Genomic DNA, 25,474 nt, shown 5'->3' on the forward strand with positions numbered 1-25,474 from the left:
TCCCAAAATACTGGCTTGATCTCTGATCATCAAATTGGTTTCAGACCAGGTCACTCTACTCTGGACATGCTGCTTCTGCTGTCTCAACAATGGATGGAGGTCCTCAATGCCAAATAGGAAATTAGAGCTGTCTCCCTTGACATATCACATGCCTTCGATACGGTCTGGCACCCTGCTCGGCTCACCAAACCCTCCTCCTATGGTATCCATGGAAATCTCCACGCATGGCTGGCGGACTTCCTCTCTAGTCGTACTCAACGTGTGGCCCTGAATGGATTTCTCTCATCTCCGCTTCCTGTTCAGGCTGGAGTTCCCCAAGGCAGTGTTCTGGGCCCTGTGCTTTTTCTGGTCTTCATCAATGATCTCTGACTCTCTTGAAAATCCTCTCTATCGCTTTGCTGATGACTCCACTCTCTGCTGCTCCATTCCTCATCCCTCAGATCGGCAGTCTGCAGCCTCCTCCCTCTCTGCAGACCTGGACAAAATCGCAGACTGGTCAAACAAGTGGAACATGTCTTTCAATCCTGACAAATCTCACACTCTTACTGTGTCTCTCCGAAAAGACCGACTGGAAAACCCTTCCATGCACTTTCTGAATAATCCTCTCCAAGAAGTTCTGTCACTCAAGCTTTTGGATCTCACTATCTACCATGATCTTTCCTGGGAAAATCACATTTCAAATCTGGCCTCCAAAGCCAGTCGCCGACTTGGCATCCTCCGTCGTGCGAAGTCCTTCCTTGGCACACGTGAGCTCCTCATCACATACAAGGCTTTCATCAGCAGCTCAATGGAATACTGCTCTCCCCTCTGGGCTGGTGCTCCTGCCTCACACCTAGCTCATCTTCACGCTGTTGAAACCAAAGCGTTCAGAATCATTGGAATCTCCCGCAATGAAGCTAACTCCGAGGGCCTTTCACTTACTCACCGCAGGCAGGTTGGTGGTCTTTCTGTCTTCTACCGACTCCTCTCCGGCCTTGCTCCCCCAGCTCTCTCTGGGCTCTGTCCCCCAAATATTCCTACAGGTCGCACAAGATCTGCCTGCAACCCTCTTATGGTTCAACTGCCAAAATCAAGACTCTCTGCTCACCTTCACTCTTTCGTTCCTCTCTTCTCCCGCCTCTGGAACAAACTCCCTCAATCTCTTCAATCCCACTCCTCCCTCCAGGTCTTTAAAACAGCTATTCAGCACCATCTCTTATCTTCTCCCATCCAAAACCTTGATTTTTTCTATCCCCGCTAATTTCACCCCAGATACACTTTTTTGAAATACCAACTTCTTTCCTGGAAGTCCTTGCAGTGTCCTTGTGTTTTATACTTCTCCCACCCTCCCCCCCCCCCCTTCCCACGCCTCCTCCCCCCAAGCCCCCTCCCTCCCACAGATCTCCCGATGTCCCTGCTCTCAAATGTTGTGTTTGTGTGCTTCCCCTTCTCTCCCCATCTTGTCTACCGCTCCCCTTATTATATACTTCGTGTGTCTGTTTGATTCTTTTTTGTGTGATAAATGTTAGCTCTTTCACGAGCCTCGATTCTGTATACAAAAAAAAAAAAAATTTGCAAAAGAAAAAAAAGATTAATTACTTGCATGGGATTCTTCCAAATAATAGGATCAATGCTTCACATTTTCTGAGCAAATACACACATGAGCATCGACTTGGATTGAAAAAGGATATGCAAGAAAAAAAAATCTATAAGAGATTTATAAAAAACTACACAAATACATCCGTTGGGCCCAATGGCTGCGTTTATGTAGGATTTTTGACGCCTGCATCTAAGGGTTAATGATCATTATGTAATTAACAATGCTTTTGCACTCGAAAGTCCAAGTTGTAAAGGGTTTTTATGGCGGAAGGTTTTTATTGTGTAGGTACGACTTAGGTCATACATGTTATTCATTAATACATCAATGTTCACAGCTATGCTCGATATTTAAAAGTGCACGTCTTCATGGTTTTATGACTCGCAACCCCTCTCCCACCCCACCCTCATGATGACATGAAGTAACATGCATTATATTGGTGCACCCCTTGTCAAGTACCACAGGCCAATGCACTCAAGGTCATGTTGAAATCAATCGAGCTGAGGGAATGGAGCATAAACTCAATATTGCTCTTTAGACTCATCATTTGAAAGTCGATTGGTGGAGTTTTACAACACTAATAACTATTAGTGTTTCAATCTGAGCCTGCAGCTCTTGATACACGTTTGTCGATTGTATACCTGCTTCCTTCTTCTTTCGTACACACGAATTCTTACATTTTTCAGGGTGCCGATGATAGCTCGCCTACTATTCGTGAAGTGTGGTATCGTGAATGGCCACCATCTAATGCCAGCAGACGGAAAGCCCAGTTTATTGTCCATCTGTGAAACGGATTGATGGACATCTTTTCATCTTTACGATCCGATCAAAGATGGCCGACTGGCGGCCACTTTAGTTGTAAAAACCCCATCCAAGACATTGTCCATCTTTACCTGGACCACGCACATTGCTGAATCACCTTGCCCGTGAAACACCGGGATGACAGTTTATTGCTGGGTCTGGAGTCAAACCCAGGCTCTACAGCTCAGAGATGAGTGTGGGTACCTGCCTGCCCATTGCCTACCAATGTGGAGGTGCACTCATGTCTACTAATGTCCCTGTCCTGAAAGTGATATACACGCAGTTGCTCCTCTGAGATATATGTGATCTTCTAGTGAACCCTACCTGGTTAAACTCCCAAAATACTGAAGCTGTTCAATTTTTTTTTTGTATACAAGGTCGAGGCCCTGGTGTTGGTGTTGGGCTAGCGGCTAGGGTGCCAGCTTAGGATCCAAGGATCCTGGGTTCGAATCCCGGTCGATCGCTGAATTAACGCCAGGGGGGTTGACTCCGCCTGTCATCCTTCCGAGGTCGGCAAATTGAGTACCAGTACACTGGTAATTCCCTGTTTATCGTAAAAAGGCGACAAACAGGGTTGGCGGCAGGAAGGGCATCCGGCCGTAAAACATTGCTTCAAAAAGGGGACCAAAAAACAACAACAACCACGGTCCCCAAAAAGGCCAACCCCCACTTTGCGGGGAAAAATGTGGTTTTATACAAGGTCGAGGCTTATGTAAGAGGTAACATTAATGACAAAAAAAACAAAAACTGACACATAAGACAAAATAAAGGGAGCGGGAGACAAGATGGGGAGAGAGGGTGAAGCACACAAGTACAACATTTGAGAGCATGGACATCGGGAGATCTGTGGGAGGTAGAGGGTTTGGGGGGAGGAGGCGTGGGAAGGGATGTGGGAGGTGGGAGAGGTAAAAAAAAACACATGGACACTGCTAGGACTTCCAGGAAAGAAGTTGGTATTTCAGAAAAGTGGATCTGGGTTGAATTAATGGAGGTAGAAAAGATCAAGGTTTTGGATGGGGGAAGACAAGATATGGTGGTGAACAGCTGTTTTAAAAACCTGGAGGGAGGAGTGGGATTGAAGAGAGTGAGGGAGTTTGTTCCAGAGGTGGGAGAAAAGAGGAACGAAAGAGTGAAGGTGATACTAACAATCCTATCCTTTCCTCAAGCACTTTTGAATCTCACGGCATCCTCCAACCCCAGCAATCTTTTCTACCTCCATTAACCCCTCCCTCCCTTATGAGCCTTAGATTGGTGTCATAAAAAGAGCAATAATAATGTTTTTTTTTCACGTTCACTGCAACCTTCTGATAAATGCTGTAAATGTACCCACATCTATCTTACCCAGTTTCATAAAGGGATCCGGCACTCGTAACTGCAGAGCAATCCATCAGGTGACGTGTCAATAAAACTTGAATCATTGGCAATGTCAAAAGAACTACATGTACACCTATGAAGGTGAAAACAATTAATGCCAACTGCTTTGTGCACTCACGCTGACCTCTTTATGGGCTTCGCTGGATATCCTGTTAGTGTATCGGATAACTTCGAGCTCCATGTCCGTCTTGATTAATCGGCTGTTGGGTGAAGGTGGGGGGGGAAAAAAGAAAGGTTGAGGTGATGTAGGGTGTATGAGTGAATTGTATGGACATACGTATGTAGTACTAGCATGCACGCACGCACATCCACGATGGCAGCGAGGGGGGGGGGCGGCATTTATGCCACTTCCCTCTCACCTGGGCGGAAAGGACTTCCCAAAGTCAGGGCCACGACAGAGTTAGAGAAAGAGAGAGAGAGAAGAGACAGAGACAAGAGGGAAAGGGCCGGTTCATGGGTACCGATCGGCACTCTGACCGTGACCGCGCTGCCCTGACAAATCCGGGCACCAGGGAAGAATGGGGAAGATTTGCCCCCGACTTGCGTTGGGGTGGTGGGGATACATCGAGACCTGGTGGGGCTCTGTTCCACCTTCTGAAACCCTCATATTGAGATAACAATCAACAACACAAACACACCATATTTGTGTCCACATGCTTCACAGTGATCACCACTTAATGGAATTCCCTTTCCTTCCTCCCTCCATGATACCGTGCATCGCCGAAAGACCAAGTCCAGTAACAAGCAAGATTCCTCCAAAGCTTTCTTCATACTTCTCTCATTTCCTGACAAATTCTATTTCAAGGTCTTGACAAAACCCCAAGACAGTTTCTTTGGTGTCACAAGAGTTGCCAAAGCGACCAGCAGGTAAGCCTCAGAAGGATTGAGCATACGGCATACAATCAACACACACACACACACACACAACGTTTGAGCTTCATCAATACTAATTATTGGAACACACAAAAGCAACGCCAACTTTTGTTGCCCATGTCATTCTGCTCTCCTCACCCTCGTTGAGCGATCTTACCATTCCACAATCTCAGGGTGCAGACTCGTGTTATCCACCTTGAACCTATAATGTGAGCAAGGTGGGCAGACAATTGGGAATGAATGAGGCAAGTACGTTTGACAGGTAATCATTGGTACGTTTAATGCTTCTTTTATTGGCTATCTTTATTTCATTTAATTTTCTCAAATCACTGAAATGGTGAACAAAATGCTTATTTCAAAAGATAAGTAGCGTTTTATCCTCGATGTAAATCTACACACCATGTTCCATGTACACAAACCCAACGATGTAATTTTTAAGTAGTCTTTATTCCAAGTTCCCTTGAGGGTGTGAAATGTGAACCACAATGTGTGGGCTGGTATGACACGTGAACCACACTTGCACACAGATGAAGCCCTCCCTGAAGGCCATTAAAAAGCAAAGTGAATTGTGTTAATTTTTAAAATTTCAACAGTGACATGGTAAATCTTCTGAGACTAGCTTAGTTTCGAGAAGCTTAAATAATACTGCTGGCCTTCAGCTAGATTTGAACCCGTAACCTCGGAAGATGACGGTCCAGCGTCCCTTACACTCGGCCACCACCATACTCTCATTCGTAATTTTGTGACAATAAAGTGTAAAAAAAAAAAAGAGTAGGAAAGAATAAAAGACAATCTCAGAGGCCAAGCATTCCTAAAAGGAGATCCGGTTATGCGTATTAAACAGTCAAATCTTGCAATCTCTACATAATGGAGCTAATGTGAACATGGCTATATACTATATATACATATATAGATATATATATATATATATATATATACATACATAACTGTGAGAAATAGTAGAAACTCCACAGTACGAGCAGGGCATCTCATTTGCATTAAATAAATAATCGTGAGATTAAATCAGACGCGGACGTAGCTTCAGGACGTCGATCTTTAATTTTCGACAAGCTTTCGACCAACAAAGGTCTTCTTCTTTAGTCGTCCCCAAGTTCAACGGAAGTCGTCCGGAACTTGGGGACGACTAAGAAGAAGACCTTTGATGGTCGAAAGCTTGTCGAAAATTAAAGATCGACGTCCTGAAGCTACGTCCGCGTCTGATTTAATCTCACGATTATACATACATATATATATATATATATATATATATATATATATATATATATATATATATATATATATATAATCAACGAACATAACAGCGTGACGAGCGCTGTCCCGATCTCCTGTGGACCGAAGTCCTAGACCAAAGCATCACCTCCGACCCAAAGGGTCTTCTGGAGGCCTCAGCCCGGCCACTCTGTCAACAGACAGAGATTTATTCATTGGTCCCCATTGGCTAAACATCAAGCAGAGCCGCCAATCCAGATTTCGGGCTTATTGACCCTCGTCAGGACGGCATACTGCTTGATGCACGAAAGCCCGAAATCTGGATTGGCGGCTCTGCTTGATGTTTAGCCAATGGGGACCAATGAATAAATCTCTGTCTGTTGACAGAGTGGCCGGGCTGAGGCCTCCAGAAGACCCTTTGGGTCGGAGGTGACGCTTTGGTCTAGGACTTCGGTCCACAGGAGATCGGGACAGCGCTCGTCACGCTGTTATGTTCGTTGATTATTATCCCCGCCGATCGCACCGCACCCCCTGGTTTTGGTTTGCACTGGTGGGAACGATGGTCTGTGTGGCAGACAGGCTGTTGGTTCCTTGCGGGTTATGCGGTATTTACCGTGTGAGACATAATTCGTGGCTGGTGCTCACCATTAAAGCTAGGAGGTGCCTTGATTATATATATATATATATATATATATATATATATATATATATATATATGTATATATGTATATATATATATGTATATATATATATGTATATATATATATGTATATATATATATGTATATATATATATGTATATATATATATGTATATATATATATGTATATATATATGTATATATATATATGTATATATATATATATATATATATGTATATATATATATATATATATACATATATATATATGTATATATATATATATATATATATATATATATATATATGTATATATATATATATATATATATATATATATGTATATATATATATATATATATATATGTATATATATATATATATATATATGTATATATATATATATATATATATATATGTATATATATATATATATATATATATATATATGTATATATATATGTATATATATATATATATATATATATATATGTATATATATATGTATATATATATATGTATATATATATATATATATATATATGTATATATATATATATATATATGTATATATATATATATATATGTATATATATATATATATATATATGTATATATATATATATATATATATGTATATATATATATATATATATATATATGTATTATATATGTATATATATATATGTATATATATATATGTATATATATATATATATATATGTATATATATATATATATATATATATATATATATGTATATATATATATATATATATATATATATGTATATGTATATATATATACAGTATATATATATATATATATATATATGTATATGTATATATATATACAGTATATATGTATATATATATATGTATATGTATATGTATATATATGTATATATATATATATATATATATATATATATATATATATATATATATATATATTATATATATATATATATATATTGTTACATATTTATGTGAATGTATGTGAATTACTATTCAGGTCTTTGCTTATCAATGTGGACTCGATTAAAGGTTGTTGTGATTAAAGGGTCAGGAACCCTTCTGGGAAAAAGGAGACCGGAAACGGAAGAAGAAAAGACACGAGGTCCTGGAGAAGCGACGATTCTTCTTCTTCCTCGCCGAGCTCGGACGCGAGCGGTATCGATTGAGCAACGTAACAGAATCGGCGTTTAAAAGCCCGTCTGGCGAGAGGAGTTACCGGGACGTGTAACTACCCTTTGACACGTCAAGTCGCCGTGGGTTCGTGCACGGAACCAAGCAGCTGGCACAGTTCGCCTCACCGTCTACAAGGCCGCGTACGGGTCGCACCTTGGGCCGCGCGCGCTGGGCAAGCCGCGTGTTGCTTTGCCTGCTTTGCTGTACCCGCTTTGCTTGGCCAGGAGGTGCGCGCTGCAGCCGTTGTTCCCGGTACGGGACGTGCCCGGTGAAAGAACGTCAGGAAGGGTCCGTTCAACCGCCCACGTGCGGAGATCGAACTACCGGAGTACGGAGACATTGAGAGAGACATTGACCATGGAGGGAGTCGGGAGTGGGGCTCACGTGAGGAATGTATAAGATGGCCATCTTAGAGTTATTATAGATGAGTTGACATCTTTGTACTATTGATTGCTGATTGTGGATGGTTGTTGATTGCTCGGGGAATATATCATTGATTATTCCGGATCCCTGGTGTGGGGTTTCTTATTGGTTGGAATTCAGATTTATGCGTTACGAAAGAGCATAAATCATAGATCTTTCTGGCGGAGTTCCTCTCACGGTCCGGGGGTCACCGAGACCAGGTAGTCACCGGGAGGACCACGTAACAGAATTGGGGGCTCGTCCGGGATCTAAAATTGTATAAAATAATAAAATAATATTTTTATTAATTAAAATTTATTAATTAAGTATTAATTGGTAAATTTTTGGGGAAATTGGGGTAAAGTCTTGGGTGAAGGTTAACAGGTGTTAACGATAGGCACCATGGCGTTTGTGGCACAGAACTTTGCGGTAACCCCGAGTGAGGCACAGTTCCGAGCGTTACTAAAGTCGGACCTCTTGAAATTGGCCAAACATTTTAACTTGGAGGTCCGAACTAATTTGAGGAAGGCAAAGTTGCAGACCACGGTGATACAGTCTATGGTGGGATTAGGAACATGGGACGAGTTAGCCTGGCAGTGGCTACCCGAAGAACCAGAAGACGTGGAGCTCCGGAAACTGGAGTTGCAATTACGGAGCCAGGAACGGATCAAAGAAGAAAGGAAAGCAGAAAAGGAAAGAGCAGAAGAAGAAAGGAAAGCAGAAGAGAGGCGAGAAGAGAAACAAGCAGAGGAAAGGAGAGTGGAACGAGAACTCCAGGAAAGGTTAAAAGAAGAGGAAAGGAAAGCAGAAGAGAGGAGAGAAGAGAAACAAGCAGAGGAAAGGAGAGTGGAACGAGAACTCCAGGAAAGGTTAGCAGAAGAAGAAAGGAAAGCAGAAAAGGAAAGAGCAGAAGAAGAAAGGAAAGCAGAAAAGGAAAGAGCAGAAGAAGAAAGGAAAGCAGAAGAGAGGAGAGAAGAGAAACAAGCAGAGGAAAGGAGAGTGGAACGAGAACTCCAGGAAAGGTTAGAAGGAAGAAAAGCAGAGGAGAGGAGAGCTGCAAGGGACCTCGAAGCAGAGGAGAGAAAAGCTGAAAGGGAATTAAAGGAACGTGACATGGAGCTTCAGCAAGAAATTAAATTCAAGGAGCTGGAGTTAATGAGAGAACGGGGAGAGGGACCACCCTTGCTGACGGGGTCGACACCTAGCCAGAACACCTGGGATGTGGGCAGACATGTGAGGCTGGTTCCACCCTTCAGTGAAAAGGAAGTCGCTAAATTTTTTCCACACTTTGAGAAAGTGGCTCGACAGTTAAACTGGCCGGAGGAGGCCTGGACCATACTAGTGCAAAGTGTGCTGGTGGGAAAAGCTCAAGAGATTTATTCGGCGCTACCAATGGACCAATGTGCAGATTATGAGGTATTGAAGAAGCACATCCTCAAAGCCTATGAGTTGGTTCCGGAAGCTTACCGGCAAAAATTCAGGAATGCCAGGAAGAGGGAGAGTGAGACCCATGTGGAGTTTGCCAGAGTGAAAGAAAATATGTTTGATCGGTGGTGTGAGTCAAAAGGAGTCGGGAACGACTTCGAAGCATTGCGTGACCTGATGCTGGTGGAGGAATTTCAACAGTGTGTCCACGAGGACATCAAAGTGTACCTGCAGGAAAAGAAAGTACCGAAGTTGTGGGACGCAGCCACCCTGGCAGATGATTATGCCTTAACACCCCGGATAGGGGTCCACGAACCTAACTCCTCGCCTAGATCTCCGCAGGGGAGGTGGGGAACAGCAGGTGCGGAGAACGACAATACATGGCGGTGGCCTCGAGAGGATTATGGGGACAACGTGGATACCCCACCTGTTCGAAATCAGAGGGCTGCGGGCCCAAGACAAACTTATTTTTCGGGGGGCCCGAGGCAGACCACGAGTTTTTCCTCCGGGCCTACTTGCGCTTTTTGCAAGAAACCTGGACACTTGATGTCCAGTTGTTACCTCATGAAAAGGGAAGACCCAGAGCGGAGTCCGACTAGTACAACTCCGAATGCGATGGCAAACGTAAGAAATCGCCCACAGAAGAGTTACCAACCATTTATTTATGAGAGGTTGGTCTCACTCAAGGGAGACTTGACTAACCCAAGACCGGTTAGGGTTTTGAGGGACACAGGAGCCCATCAATCCTTAATGCTTGAAGGCATTTTGCCATTGTCAAAGAGTACCGCAACTGGTGATAGTGTTCGGTTACAAGGGATCGGTGGCTGTGTTAGTGCCCCACTTCATGTCATCCATTTGGAATCCGATTTGGTGTCAGGACCGGTCACCGTCGGTTTACAAGCCACGCTTCCTGTAGAGGGATTATCTGTGATTATCGGAAATGATTTGGCCGGGGGGCAAATTTATGGTAACCCGAGGGTTGGTAAAGAGCACAGCAGGGAAAATAACACCCCACCAGCTCGGGATGGCGACAAAAGTTCCAAGTTATTTGTAGGGGGACTGAACTTCAACACAGAGGAAGAAGTTCTGATCTCTGTCTTCAACAGATATGGGCCGCTGGTGGAAGTGCGGGTGGTAAAAGACAGGGAAACGCAACGGTCAAGAGGGTTCGGCTTTGTCACGTTTGCAAGCACAAGAGACGCCAGAGAGGCAGAGAAGAATTGGAATGGTAAGGATTTGGAGGGTCGGACCATAACAGTAGGGAAGGCATTTCGTAGGCGTCGAGAGGTCTACAGAAGAGGACCACTTAGCAGGAGTTTTGGGGTTGGCAGCAGCCGATATTACTATGGAGGCTCCCAGAGTTACGGCACCTCCCGAAAGAATGAATGTCAGAGCACTGGCCGAGAAGGAGACCGCCAGTCAGGTAACGGCTGGGACAAGGGGTCCCACCGTAACTGTTAGGAGTCGGGAGAAGTTGAAGCACTATATACGGGGGAGCCGCCGAGCCGAGGCTCCTGCACGGACTAACCGTGAACTCCACGTTCTTAAAGGCGTCCATGTAATGAACTTTCCTCCCCGGACTAACCGTGAACTCCACATTCCTTAAGGCGTCCATGTAGGAATACTCCGCTGGGCCTCCCGAAAAAGTGCTATAGAGAGGTTTAAATTTGGGGGCTTTGGGTCACCACCTCTTAACCGTCATTCAAGAGAAACTAGAAGTGGTTGATGCTTGGTCCAGAGGGAATTAATCTAGGGGATTGTGTGAAATTTTGTTGCTTTATTTTTAAGTGATGACTGTGCCCGGGGGGAACTGATGAGTTGGGGGGGGGGGGGGGGTGAGTTATCTGGTTTGTTTATCCAAGTTGGCCGGCAAAGAAAGTTTTCGCTGGGTTCAAACTTTCTTTCTTGAAGGGGGGGAGTGTTACATATTTATGTGAATGTATGTGAATTACTATTCAGGTCTTTGCTTATCAATGTGGACTCAATTAAAGGTTGTTGTGATTAAAGGGTCAGGAGCCCTTCTGGGAAAAAGGAGACCGGAAACGGAAGAAGAAAAGACACGAGGTCCTGGAGAAGCGACGATTCTTCTTCTTCCTCGCCGAGCTCGGACGCGAGCGGTATCGATTGAGCAACGTAACAGAATCGGCGTTTAAAAGCCCGTCTGGCGAGAGGAGTTACCGGGACGTGTAACTACCCTTTGACACGTCAAGTCGCCGTGGGTTCGTGCAAGGAACCAAGCAGCTGGCACAGTTCGCCTCACCGTCTACAAGGCCGCGTACGGGTCGCACCTTGGGCCGCGCGTGCTGGGCAAGCCGCGTGTTGCTTTGCCTGCTTTGCTGTACCCGCTTTGCTTGGCCAGGAGGTGCGCGCTGCAGCCGTTGTTCCCGGTACGGGACGTGCCCGGTGAAAGAACGTCAGGAAGGGTCCGTTCAACCGCCCACGTGCGGAGATCGAACTACCGGAGTACAGAGACTTTGAGAGAGACATTGACCATGGAGGGAGTCGGGAGTGGGGCTCACGTGAGGAATGTATAAGATGGCCATCTTAGAGTTATTATAGATGAGTTTACATCTTTGTACTATTGATTGCTGATTGTGGGTGGTTGTTGATTGCTCGGGGAATATATCATTGATTATTCCGGATCCCTGGTGTGGGGTTTCTTATTGGTTGGAATTCAGATTTATGCGTTACGAAAGAGCATAAATAATAGATCTTTCTGGCGGAGTTCCTCTCACGGTCCGGGGGTCACCGAGACCAGGTAGTCACCGGGAGGACCACGTAACAATATATATATATATATAGTCAAGTCCGGGGCCGATGAAGACCAGCCTTGGACAGATAGCCGAAGTCAACTCCGAGGCGTATTTCAAAACTTGGCGGGATTATCTTCTCACGCGGCGGCGCGTGGGAAAGGCCCAAAGCCTTATCTGATCGGACGGCGCCATGGGATTTTATTCCTTGACTGCAAACGAGTAAACGGAAACGACACACAAGTAAAATGCAGCAAATAATGAATTTATTAAAATAAACGTGAAGCAATGAAAACGAATACGAGGTAAAAACTATTTCCTAATTTGAGATGTCTCCACTCAGACTCGTATGCAAATAAGGGGAAACGAAAGTAAAAATAAATAATGTTTCGGCCGGCCGGCACTTAACTCTGGTCTCAACGAGGGGCTTGGCGTTCGTCGCCTCCAAACAATTCATCCCAAACATGGTCGATGGGGTTGAGGTCAGGGCTCTGTGCAGGCCAGTCAAGTTCATACACACCGATCTCGACAAACCATTTCTGTATGGACCTCGCTTTGTGCACGGGGGCATTGTCATGCTGAAACAGGAATGGGCCTTCCCTAAACTGTTGCCACAGAGTTGGAAGCACACATTCATCGAGAATATCATTGTATGCTGTAGCGTTAAGATTTCCCTTCACTGGAACTAAGGGGCCGAGCCCGAACCATGAAAAACAGCCTCAGACCATGATTCCTCCTCCACCAAACTTTACAGTTGGCACTATGCTTTTGGGCAGGTAGCGTTCTCCTGGCATCCGCCAAACCCATATTTGTCCGTCGGACTGCCAGATGGTGAAGCGTGATTCATCAATTCAGAGAACGCGTTTCTACTGCTCCAGAGTCCAATGGTGGCGAGCTTTACACCACTCCAGCCGACGCTTGGCATTGCGCATGGTGATCTTAAGCTTGTGTGTGGCTGCTCGGCCATGGAAACCCATTTCATGAAGCCCCCGGCGAACAGTTGTTGTGCTGATGTTGCTTCGAGAGGTAATTTGGAATGTGGTAGTGAGTGCTGCAACCGAGGACAGACGATTTTTACATGCTACGCGCTTCATCACTCGGCGGTCCTGTTCTGTGAGCTTGTGTGGCCTACCACTTCATGGCTGAGCTGTTGTTGCTCCTAGACGTTTCCACTTCACAATAACAACACTTACAGTTGACCGGGGCAGCTCTAAACGGGCAGAAATTTGACGAACTGACTTGTTGGAAAGATGGCATCCTATGACCGTGCCACGTTGAAAGTCACTGAGCTCTTCGTGCGGCCCATTCTACTGCCAATGTTTGTCTCTGGAGATTGCATGGCTCTGTGCTTGATTATATATACCCGTCAGCAATGGGTGTGGCTGAAACAGCCAAATTCGCAATTTTTTTTATCATGTAGTGTATTATATGTGTGTGTGTGTGTGTGTGTGTGTGTGTGTGTGTGTGTGTGTGTGTGTGTGTGTGTGTGTGTGTGTACATGTCTAAAGATTTGCAGCTCAGGCTTCATATTGTAAAGGATAGCACACTGAGCAGTAAAATAATTTAAATTCTTTATTAATCACCTGACGTTTCGAGAGCAAACTAGTTTTCTTCCTCAGAGGCGTTGAATGTGGTGTGGTGGTGAAACCGATAAATTCCATTGGGGACGGTTCACGCCATGGATTAGTCCAAGTCCTTGCCAATCACCGGGCTTCCCTGCATTCAAACGACTCTGCCATTTTTGACGTTGTAAATGATTGCGTAGTGCTTTGTATGTGAGATGTAAGTCGATGTGTCGGTTGATGGAGTTTTCATCAGTGTACCTGGCATCGATAATCTCGCGGTTCACTCTCAAATATCCTGGTTCAAGGATGGTGGTCTGATTCCATGAGAATGTCTGTTGGTGTGTGTGTGTCGCAACCAATGACAACCTGTCTTGTCGTCTTACAGCACGTTGGTGTTCAGTTAGTCTTGTGGTTAAGCGTTTGGACGTTTGGCCCACATAATTGGCTTCACAATGTTCACATTGTATGTTGTGGATGACATTTTGTCAAATTTGTTCACCTGGTCTTTTGGCCTTGACAGCTGTGCTCGTAAGGATGTTTGTGGTTTGTGGGTGAAGTTGATGGTGTACTGATGTAGAATGCGGCTTGTGGTTTCAGAAGCATGTTGTATGTATGGAAGCGCCACCGTACGTGGAGGTGTGGTTGGATTGTTGTTGCCGTAGTTGGATTTCTGGCGACAAGATTTGATAAATGAATTGGGGTAGTGGTTTTCTCGCAGTAGTTGAGTGACGTGCAGCATTTCCATCCGGCGTTGTTCATGGTCACTGCAGTGTGTTTTTGCAAAATCTACTAAACTGCGAACACAACTTCTTTTGTGGCAGGTGGGATGGCCACTACGGTAATCCAATACTTTGTCTGTGTTAGTAGGTTTACGGTACACCTGCGTGTGTAGCTTGCCGTTTCCGTCCCTGGAAAGATGTACATCCAGGAATGGTAGAGACCCAGCTTGTTCTAATTCACATGTGAATTGTATTGCTGGCCATGGTGAATTTATCTTTGTGTGGAAACAGTCAACATCCGCCTTCTTCATGACCACAAATGTATCATCAACGTACCGCAGCCACAACCTCGGAGAAGGCTCACCATGTAGTGTTAGATCTTCAAAGCGTTGCATCACCAATTCGGCGATGAGCCCTGAGATAGCAGAGCCCATCGGGGTTCCTTCATGTTGATGATATATGGTGCGGTCGAATACAAAGTACGTTGATTTGAGACGGAGTTGAATGAGTGTCATGAGATGACCAGAGCTGAGGCGGCTGTTGCTCGCTGGTTCTTGGTCGTTGTTGATGTATTGTTCTGAGGTCTGCGTTGCTAATTCGACGGGTATGGATGGAAATAATGAAACCACGTCGAATGAAATCATTATTTCATCACTCTCGAGGCGGACATTTCTGATTCGGTTGATACAATCTTAAGCGTTTTTTTGCATTGGTAAACAATGAAGTTAAAGAACACAATGTAAAGAATGTTCTTTACATTGTTGAATAATATAAGAACACAATGTAATATAATATAATATAACACAATATAATATAATAAGAACACAATGTAAAGAATGTTCTTTACATTGTTGAATAATGAAGTTAAAGAACACAATGAAAAGAACACTAAATATTTTATAAACAGAATCAGAAATGTCCTCATCGAGAGGGATGAAATGAAGATTCCAAAAATAATTTTCAGGGGTAGAATGTGTCCCAGAAAACATATCACAAAGGAAATATCATCACTTTAAATTGCCCACCCAAGGTGGGCCAAGGCTATTGATTGTACAGGAAGTTAAAATACAAATGCTTAATATGTTCAAAATCTATACAACCCCAAAAAGGTTGCGTGTGACTGTTGTACCTCACTTTCTCACTAATCACTAATGGGATACGTCACAAACATTTCAAAAGCCTTTTGCAATATATCATAAACAATAATACCAACAGTATAGATAATGTGCAATTTGCAGTTAACCGCCGTCAGTTGTGTCAGTAAAAATAAATAAATAAATAAATAAATAAAACACAAAATCAATGAGCATTTTGTAAACTCCGACGACCCTCCCACAAATTGTTATCAAGTTTCCTTGACACTCATGCGAGAACCTACCGACTAATCCCTTCGAAGACGGCTTCCTTGCAGGTGTGCCCACTATCCGTGTTGACACCGCGCTGTCAGAATAGGCCGAGACAGAAGCTCGTTAGCATTTCTCCAATAAATATGGAGTTTCATGGAAGAACAAGATGAGATAGGATGGTGCAATATCATACTAATAGTGGGGTAGTGGGAAACACACAGACTTACAACAATCAGGCAAAGCAATAGATCATTGATTATATAACATTAACTATAATAAAAGCATAGTCCCCCTTTTGCTCCGCGGTGCGACGGGGGACAAAAATCAAAAACATAGGGGCAATACCCCTAGCGCTCACCTGGTAGAATAAACAACACACTGCACTAAATAAAGGTATTTTAAACCAATTTCAATGGTTTCGTAGTAGACATGGCAGCACGTAGAATCGTACAAACATAATCATAAGACTTTAGATAAACAAACAAAAAAAATACCTATTTTGCCCCCCCCCCCTCCCCCCCTCCCCATATACCCCGAAAGGGGCAGATTTTTTGGAATGTGAACAAACATTGGTACATCATGGGTGAAGAAGGTTGTGGTCAAGTTTCATCGAAATAGTGTGTGTAGTTTCAGAGGAAAAAGCAAATACCTGTTTTGGAGGGTCAAATCTGGATCCACTTTGACCCCGGTAAACCCCCTTAGACCCCGATTTTTTAAATGCCATTAACAAACTTTAGTCACAACACAACAAGTATCATTTGTGCCAGATTTGGTCACAATCCCTTCAGTGGTTTCAGAGAAAAAGTTACAAGTGTTTACGGACGGACTGACGGACGGACGATGCACCATCGCATAAGCTCCCCTGAACTTCGTTGCAGGTGAGATAAAACTAGAGCTTCCAGGGAAGCAGAACTGAACTGAACTGACTGGACAACTTCACACACCAAGTTTGATCAAAATCCATGAATATTTGTGGACGTTAAAGTCTTAACGTCGTTTCGGAGCTGAAAACAATATGGCGGCCGATGGCGGCCATTTTGTGACGGATCGGGTTGGAATGCAATAGCAACCTACCTTGTGTGGTAAGGGTTAAACATTCTAAGTTTGATCAAAATCTGTTAATATTTGTGGACGCTAGAGTGTTAACGTCGTTTTCATGACCAAAAACAAAATGGTCGCCTAAATCCGCCATTTTTCAACGGAACGGGCTGAAATGTAATACCAACCTGATCCTTGGGGTAAGGGTGTTGCAAATTGCTGCACGTCAAGTTTGATCAGAATCGGTTGATATTTGTGGACGCTGGAGTGTTAACGTCGAAAAGTTAACGGACGATAGACTACAGACGACGACGACGACGACGACGACAGACGACGGACGCCAGAGGGTTCAGTATGTGATGAACTCAACTGGACGGTAGTCCAGTTGAGTTAAAAATAAAATAAAGGGACATTACCCCTGGGCGCTCACCTAGTAGAAGAAAGTAGTATACTACACCGACGAAAGGTATTTTAAACAATATTTCAATGGTACATCAAGGGTGATGAAGGTTGTGATCACGTTTCATCAAAATCGTGTGTGTAGTTTCAGAGAAGAAAGCAAATACCTATTTTGGGATGTCAAACCTGGACCCACTTAACCCACGGTAGACCTTTTTAGACCCCGATTCCTTTACATGCCGTGAACAAACTTGAGTTTCAACATACCAAATATCATTTCTGCCAAGTTTGGTCACAATCCCATCAGTTCCCATCAATCATCATCCCATCATCATCAATAAATCAGTTCACAATCCAATCAGTGTTTACGGGCTGACGGACGGACAACGCGCCATCCCTTAAGCTCCCCGGAACTACGTTCCAGGTGAGCTAATAATACATAAAAGATGGATTGATGTGTTTAGTGTTACCACTTGAGCATGCACTTCATTATCCCGGGAATCTTTGTTCAAATCCAATGCATTGTGAAGATTCGTCCATCGTCTTTATAGGAAGCGTTCTTATTCGACTGTGTGGGACATGTACAAACTCACACAGTGAAACGTAGGGGAACAAGAAAAAACAAATTACCGAAATTATAAAATCGACAAATCATATTATTTTGTGGGGAAAGAAGGGGGGGGGGGGGGTGGCTCCTACACAAACCTTGACAAGCTTTGATGACAACATCATGGGTACTTATGCAGGCATATAAAAGACAAAAAAGTAGAAGAAGAAGAAGAAGAAGAAGAAGGCACTTTCAGAACAGGTACACAGGCAGAACTTGGCTAACTGACTACAGTACAAAGTGAAATCTTTTTGTTATCTAAATGTGCCGCAGCAACCGCATCCGAATGGTACCCTGCTGTACCTCTGTGCCACACTCACTCTCAGCCTGCTTATAAAACAGCCAATGGGTATGCGGAAACAATTCAATAAGGCAATTTGAATCCACTTGCTCTGCCAGAGGCTGAGTACTTACCAGTGTAAGAAGGACCAAAGCCTTCATATTCGCCAGGACCTTAGCGATCTGTAGATGATTGCAAATACAGACAATAGAACATTGACTTGGATGGTGGAGAAAAGGTACCTATTTTGCCCCCCCCATATACCCCGAAAGGGGCAGATTTTTTGGAATGTCGTGAACAAACATTGGTACATCATGGGTGATTAACACTCAGAGGCTGCACAAAACAAGACACCATAGCATAATAATAATAATAATAATAATTAATAATAATAATAATAATACTAGAAAGGCAATTGGTAGAGCATACCTCTGCCAGGTGAACAGTTTACGTTTTGTATCACAGAGTAGACCAGAAAAATCACAATACAAAATCACATTTAATCAAAATCATCCATCAAATCAAAATCAAATACATATCCATATTGAATCTAACCGATTAGTCCTTGTCACATACCCAATCTATTCACCAAGTTTTGTCCAAATCCGGCCACAACTTTTTGAGATATCCTGCTATAAATCATTTTTGGCCATATCACTCAATGGTGAAGAATCACTTATAAATTCTACTAGCTGGGTCCAGATCCGGATCTTCACCAAAATTGAATCGAATCTTCCTTGTCACACACACAACTTGTCCAACACGTTTCGTCCAAATCCATCCATAACTTTTTGAGATATCCCACTATGTATCGTTTTTGGCCCTATCTCCCAATGGTGAAGAATCACTTCAAAATTATAGTATCCGGATCTTCACCAAAATCTAATCATTTCGTCCTTGTCACATACGATATATCTCTCCGAAATTTCGTCCAAATCCGTCCACAACTTTTTGAGATATCTTGCTCACAGACAGACAAACAAACAGACAGGGGTGAAAACATAACCTCCATCCACCTTTGGTGGCGGAGGTAAAAACATTCCAATCAAACTGGCAATCATCTAGGGCTTCAGGCAATATGGCTTTTCAAACTTACTGAAAGCAAACATCAGTTGAGTAAATGTCGGTTACACTCACATCACACGTGAAATGGACCTCATCCACACCATACTTTTCTTTGAAATATTCCGGCAGGTGGATGCTAAAGACAAAGAAAAACCACCGTTATCATATCAACATGACCACGACATTTATGTACACCCTCATAATACATCTTTACCAAACCTGCACCGATATGTGCTCTGTCTGCATCACAAAGTTAAAACTAGAAAAAGAGCAATCAGAGATTGCAAACCGTCACCAGGATGTATTTTCAGTGGTTCTTCAGGCTTTTGTGTTAAAACAAATATGGCGGCCGAACCACGTGATCGATGACGTCATCATTATTATTTTTCGAAACTAATTTATTCCTAGATTATGCTCAAGAAATTTCATGTTGATCGGATGAAGTTTTGTACTTGTCGAATTATGACGTCATAATGGAGGCACATATGACATCATCATTAACATATTTTATTCCCCATGGAGAGTTATTTACAATGAGCCATGTCTCAATTTTTTCTATTCAGCGCTTTCTGAGATATAGAGGTGCAAAGTTTTTCGATTTTTCTAAGATGGCGGCCGAACCACGTGACCTATGACATCATAATTATCATTAAAAAATTATACAGGCGGGGTTGCACCTATGGTGAAAATTTCCTGTCAATCAGACCAACGGTTGCAGAGAAAATCATATTTATTCTGTGCGGACAAACAAACAAACAGACAAACACAAAAACGGACTCAAATGCAATACCCTCTCCTCTGGCGAGGGTAACAAGAAAGAGCAGAGATTGCAGACCCTCGCCAGGACGTGTTTTTAGTGGTTTTAAGGCTTTTGCGTTAAAACAAATATGGCGGCCGAACCACGTGACCGGTGACGTCATCATTATTATTTTTTTCTCCACCAATTTATCCCGAGGACGCTCAAGAAATTTCATCTTGATCGGATGAAGTTTTATACTTGTCGAATTATGACGTCATAATGGAGCATGCACCTATGCCTTCATCATTAACATATTTTGTTTCCCATGGAAAGTTCTTTACAATGAGCCATGTCTCAATTTTTTCTATGCAGCGCATTCTGAGATATAGAGGTGCAAAGTTTTTCGGTTTTTCCAAGATGGCACCCATACCACGTGACCTATGACGTCATGATTAGCATTAAAAATAATTCTACAGGTGGAATTGCACCTAAGATGAAAATTTCCTGTCAATCGGACCAACGGTTGCAGAGAAAATCATATTTATTCTGCACAGACAAACGAACGGACTCAAATGCAATACCCTCTCCTCAGGCGAGGGTAACAACTAGAATGGCACTCGGTAGAACGCATACCTCCGCCAGGCTGAACAGTTTATGTTTTATGTCTCACCAATAGGCGGTATCTGCATCCAGATCTGAACCTAAATCCAATCAGCTTGTGCTGATTCCTACCCAACTACCCAAGTCACCTACCCAACTCATCCACCAAGTTTCATCCAAATCCATCCACAACTTTTTGACATATCGTGCAATATATCGTTTTTGCCCCCCATCTCGAAATGGTTGTTGTTGTTGTTGTTTCATATGCACCCAGTGGCTGCTGGTTGCATCATTTTCTGGAAGCGCAGCTGTGCAAACAAACTCTGGTACATCACGGATGGTGAAGGTTGTGGTGAAGTTTCATCAAATTTGTGTGTTTAGTTTCAGAGAAGAAAGCAAATATCTACTTTAGGGGGTCAAACCTGGAACCACTTTGCCCACCGCCCCCCCCATATCCCCCAAAGGGGCAGATTTTTTAAAATGCCATGAACAAAGTTTGGTACATCATGGGTGATGAAGGTTGTGGTAGTTTCATCGAAAATTTTCATCGAATTTCATCGAAAAAGTGTCGTTTCAGAGGAAAAAGCAAATTCCTATTTTGGCGGGGGGGGGGGGGGGGGGTCAAACCTGGATCCACTTTGATCCCGGTAAACCCCCTTAGACCTCGATTTTTTTAAATGCCGTGAACAAACTTTAGTAACAACACAACAAATATAATTTGTGCCAAATTTAGTCGCAATCCCATCAGCGGTTTCGGAGAAGACGTTTCAAGTGTTTATGGACTGACGGACGGACGGACGACGCGCCATCGCATAAGCCCCCCCTGAACTTCGTTCCAGGTGAGCTAATTACTCGAAAGCATCTGAAAATGCAAAGCCCTGACCTTTGAGCTTTAGATTTAAAAAGCAATCAGATTCTAGATTTTCATTGGTGAACCAATTATGTGACCCAATATGCAAATTCTTAAAATTTCAGGTCAATTTTTATTTTAAAAAATTGATGATTTTATGCAACTTTGACCTATGACTTTTTGATCCAAAAAAATAATAATAATAAAAAGAATTGACACCTACCTTTTGATTAGCGAACCAATTCAGTGACCCGATATGTAAATTCTTTACATTTCAGGTCAATCGGGTTAAAAATGGCGATTTTACGCAACCTTGATGTTTGACCTTTTGATCTAAAAAAAAAAAACTGTCTAGTTTTTGATTGGTGAACAATTTCAGTGACCCAATATGCAAATTCTTTAAATTTCAGGTCACTCGGATGAAAATTGATGATTTTATGTGACGCTGACCTTTGACCTTTTAACCAAATTATTAATTTACCTTCTCCATATTCTCATTATAAAGCTTTGGTGAAAATTTGATAGCTCAAATGGTAAATTGAAATTTCAAGTAAATTGGATGAAAATTTACGATTTTATGTGATGCTGACCTTTGACCTTTTGACCAAATTATTAAGTTGACTTTTCCGTGTTATCATAATAAAGCTTTGGTGAAAATTTGATTACAATAGCTCAAATGCTAAAAAAAAGTTACAGCCCGGACAGGCGCGCGCACGCACGCACGCACGCACACACAAAACCCGTCTCCTGCGCTGATAATAACAATAATAATAGTAATAAAAATAATACCTCTTACACCCACCTGCCCATCCAGGTAGCATACGAGTCAGGCAACTTGGGGACAAACAAGATGGATTTGCCAGATTCCAAAGCCAATGCCCCAAAGCAGCCGGCCTCAGTTATGCCAAACAGCCAGTGAAAGTAGGATTCCTGTGTCAAACAGAAGGTGATAATGACAAACTGATATCCAATTTTGCACAAACCTATGAGGCTTCTGAACAAGGCCCAAAGTGGCATTTTCAATATTCACAGTAAGGTACAGGAACATAGACGGTACCAGGCTTCTTGTGCTCCAACTGTTCAGATTGGTACATGTATGACGTTGACAAAAGTGGGAAAACAAAATAATCTATTTTCAAAACATCAAAAATTTACAAAACAAAACATCTTTTCTATGTCCATGTACATTTGCGCAATTTACGATGATTCCGACTTCATGACTGACAAACACAGGAGCGACGACATTCTCAATGACAGTATTAACCCGAGATAGGTGTAGCCCTGGGAATACCCATCCGAACAGAATCTAGGGTTCAGGTGAAGACAGTAACAAAGTTTCAACCTCTGCACACACATAGGATGTGTGAGCCAAAGCTAAGTGCATTTATGTCCAAGTAGGGGTCGTCTACGCAACACCATTGATGGGCATAGTTGGGTCGGGAATCAAACCGCGACTGGAAAGCACAAAGCAAGCATTATTTAATTACTAGCCGAAACCCGTGGAACATCCACGGAAGGGAGTATGTGGTGTATGGATAGAGTGTACCATTATGGATGGCATAGGGGATTTGCTTGTCCGAATAAGAGTTAGGAAGAAAGATGAGAATGAAGAGTGCGTTTATGAACAACGTATTTATTGCAATCTACTTACATGACAACGCTACGATATACTTTTGAAAAATGAATGGATTCGTAATAGGAATCGGCATAGCACCACTCTGGCCACACCGGATGCTTTTGGGCCCCAAAGTCGACTAATTCAGATTTTTCGATATGGCTGTACGTGATAAACAAAGAGCGCGGTTGGAAGAAATTATGGTAAACCCACCTGATGAGGTTAGCGTACACCGCGATCGACGACACCGGCACAAATGCATGCTCAGGATTGTCCACTCAGTGGACGGCTTGCTGTCGCCTTCGACTGTCCAATCAGCGGACGGCTTGCTTCGCCTTCACCCAGCAGACGCCAATAAGATGGCGTCGTATCGGCAGTTAATCGGATGCTTTTGGGCCCCAACGTCAGCTAATTCAGATTTTTCGAGTATGGCTGTACGTGATAAACAAGGAGCGCGGGTCGTAGATCGTAAATCCATTAGTGCCGTGGGCATCGGGTCACTGGGTGTGGCGTAAAAGGGATAACAAAGTCGAGTCCTTACGCTATTATTATATAGACTAGCCGAAACCCGTGGAACATCCACGGAAGGGAGGATGTGGTGTATGGATAGAGTGTACCATTATGGATGGCATAGGGGATTTGCTTGTCCGAGTAAGAGTTAGGAAGAAAGATGAGAATGAAGAGTGCGTATATGAACAACGATCACCGACACCGGCACAAATGCATGCTCTGGATTGTCCACTCAGTGGACGGCTTGCTGTCGCCTTCGCCTGTCCAATCAGCGGACGGCTTGCTTCGCCTTCGCCCAGCAGACGCCAATACGATGGCGTCGTATCGGCAGTTAATCGGATGCTTTTGGGCCCCAACGTCGGCTAATTCCGATTTTTCGAGTATGGCTGTACGTGATAAACAAAGAACGCGGTTCGTAGATCGTAAATCCATTAGTGCCATGGGCATCGGGTCACTGGGTGCGGCATAAAAGGGATAACAAAGTCGAGTCCTTACGCTATTATTATATTTATATAGATAGATTATTAATAAAGGCCTCAAGACCTATTCAACTTGAATTAAAAAACGCGACATTTCGGCTATTCAAGAACACATTTGTAACCTGTCAATCAAAAAGGAAAATGTTTTGTTGATCGTCTTCTCAACAAAACGTGTCGACAAAACCAAAGGAATATTCAGGATTTTCACAAAATCATGACAACTTGAAAGATACGCCAAAAACCTGAGGTGAATTCCGGTGATGCAGTCATCTTCTTCATCTGCGCGTCATTTTCTTCATGTGAAAATGAATCGATTTAAAATTCCATAGAACTCTGTCGTTTATGTATATTTTTATTTTATTACATTCACTTAGTTTCACATTCTTGACTTCGTGGAGCTTCAATCTTTTGTGGTTTAAAAAAAAAAAAAAAGATGGATTCTTCTTCATCGCATCGCATCGCATTCTCTTCCTGTGAAACTGTTTCATAGAACTGTGTCGTTTATGTATATTTTTATTTTATTACATTCACGTAGTTTCACATTCTTGACTTCGTGGAGCTTCAATCTTTTGTGGTTCAAAAAAATAAAATAAAGATGGATTCTTCTTCATCGCATCGCATTCTCTTCCTGTGAAACTGTTTCTCCATTTAACGTTTCCAAAATCAAAACTTCAAAAACTTCTTCACTTCGATTCGAAAAAACTTCAAACTTCAAAAAACGTTTTCAAAACGTCACTCCATTTAACTTCATTAAAATGACGATAAAGACGTTTCCTTATATATCCTAATTTAAAATGTTCAAGGGAATAAAAAGACCATTTAGTTCACACCACTCGACTGTCCAATCAGCGGACGGCTCGCATCGCCTTCGCCCAGCAGGCGCCAATACGATGGCGTCGTAAGATGGCGGCGTATCGGCCGTTAATCGGATGCTTTTGGGCCCCAAAGTCGACTAATTCCGATTTTTCGAGTATGGCTGTACGTGATAAACAAAGAGCGCAGTTCGTAGATGGTAAATCCATTAGTGCCGTGGGCATCGGGTCACTGGGTGCGGCGTAAAAGGGATAACAAAGTCGAGTCCTTACGGTATTATTATATAGATGTACTACCAGATCAATATGTCAACTGCGGGGTAGCATCATTGTCTGAGGGTGTGGCTGTGTCGCTGATGCAACGCCCTCTGCTGGTTAGGGCAGGAATTTGTAATATGTTCAGCATGCCGGCGATAGCTCGCCTACTCTCCGCGAAGGACACCGCGGGATCTTTAACATCCACCAACGAATGCCGGCAGATGGTACGCCCAGTTTAACATCCATCCGAGGGCCGACAATGATACCTCTCCCTGCTTGTGAAACACCGGGGTGACAGTTTACAGCTGGGATGGGATTCAAACCCAGGTTAG

The 25,474-nt window shown here is 43.1% G+C and overlaps 1 protein-coding gene across 1 annotated transcript in view; it reads right to left on the reverse strand.

Annotated features, from left to right (window-relative positions):
- PEPD (peptidase D) overlaps positions 1-25,474 on the reverse strand; it is a 66,661-nt gene that overhangs the window by 24,604 nt on the left and 16,583 nt on the right. The window contains exons 3-8 of the mRNA XM_068116257.2: positions 22,271-22,398; positions 19,352-19,415; positions 18,349-18,396; positions 15,923-15,984; positions 4,782-4,826; positions 3,876-3,951 (exon numbers count right to left, since the gene is read on the reverse strand). Of these exons, the coding sequence (XP_067972358.1) occupies positions 3,876-3,951; positions 4,782-4,826; positions 15,923-15,984; positions 18,349-18,396; positions 19,352-19,415; positions 22,271-22,398 (423 nt within the window). The remainder of the gene's footprint in view (positions 1-3,875; positions 3,952-4,781; positions 4,827-15,922; positions 15,985-18,348; positions 18,397-19,351; positions 19,416-22,270; positions 22,399-25,474) is intronic.

The sequence above is a fragment of the Myxine glutinosa genome, chromosome 5 (assembly GCF_964187855.1).
Source record: "Myxine glutinosa chromosome 5, kmMyxGlut1.1, whole genome shotgun sequence".
Taxonomy (NCBI): domain Eukaryota; kingdom Metazoa; phylum Chordata; class Myxini; order Myxiniformes; family Myxinidae; genus Myxine; species Myxine glutinosa.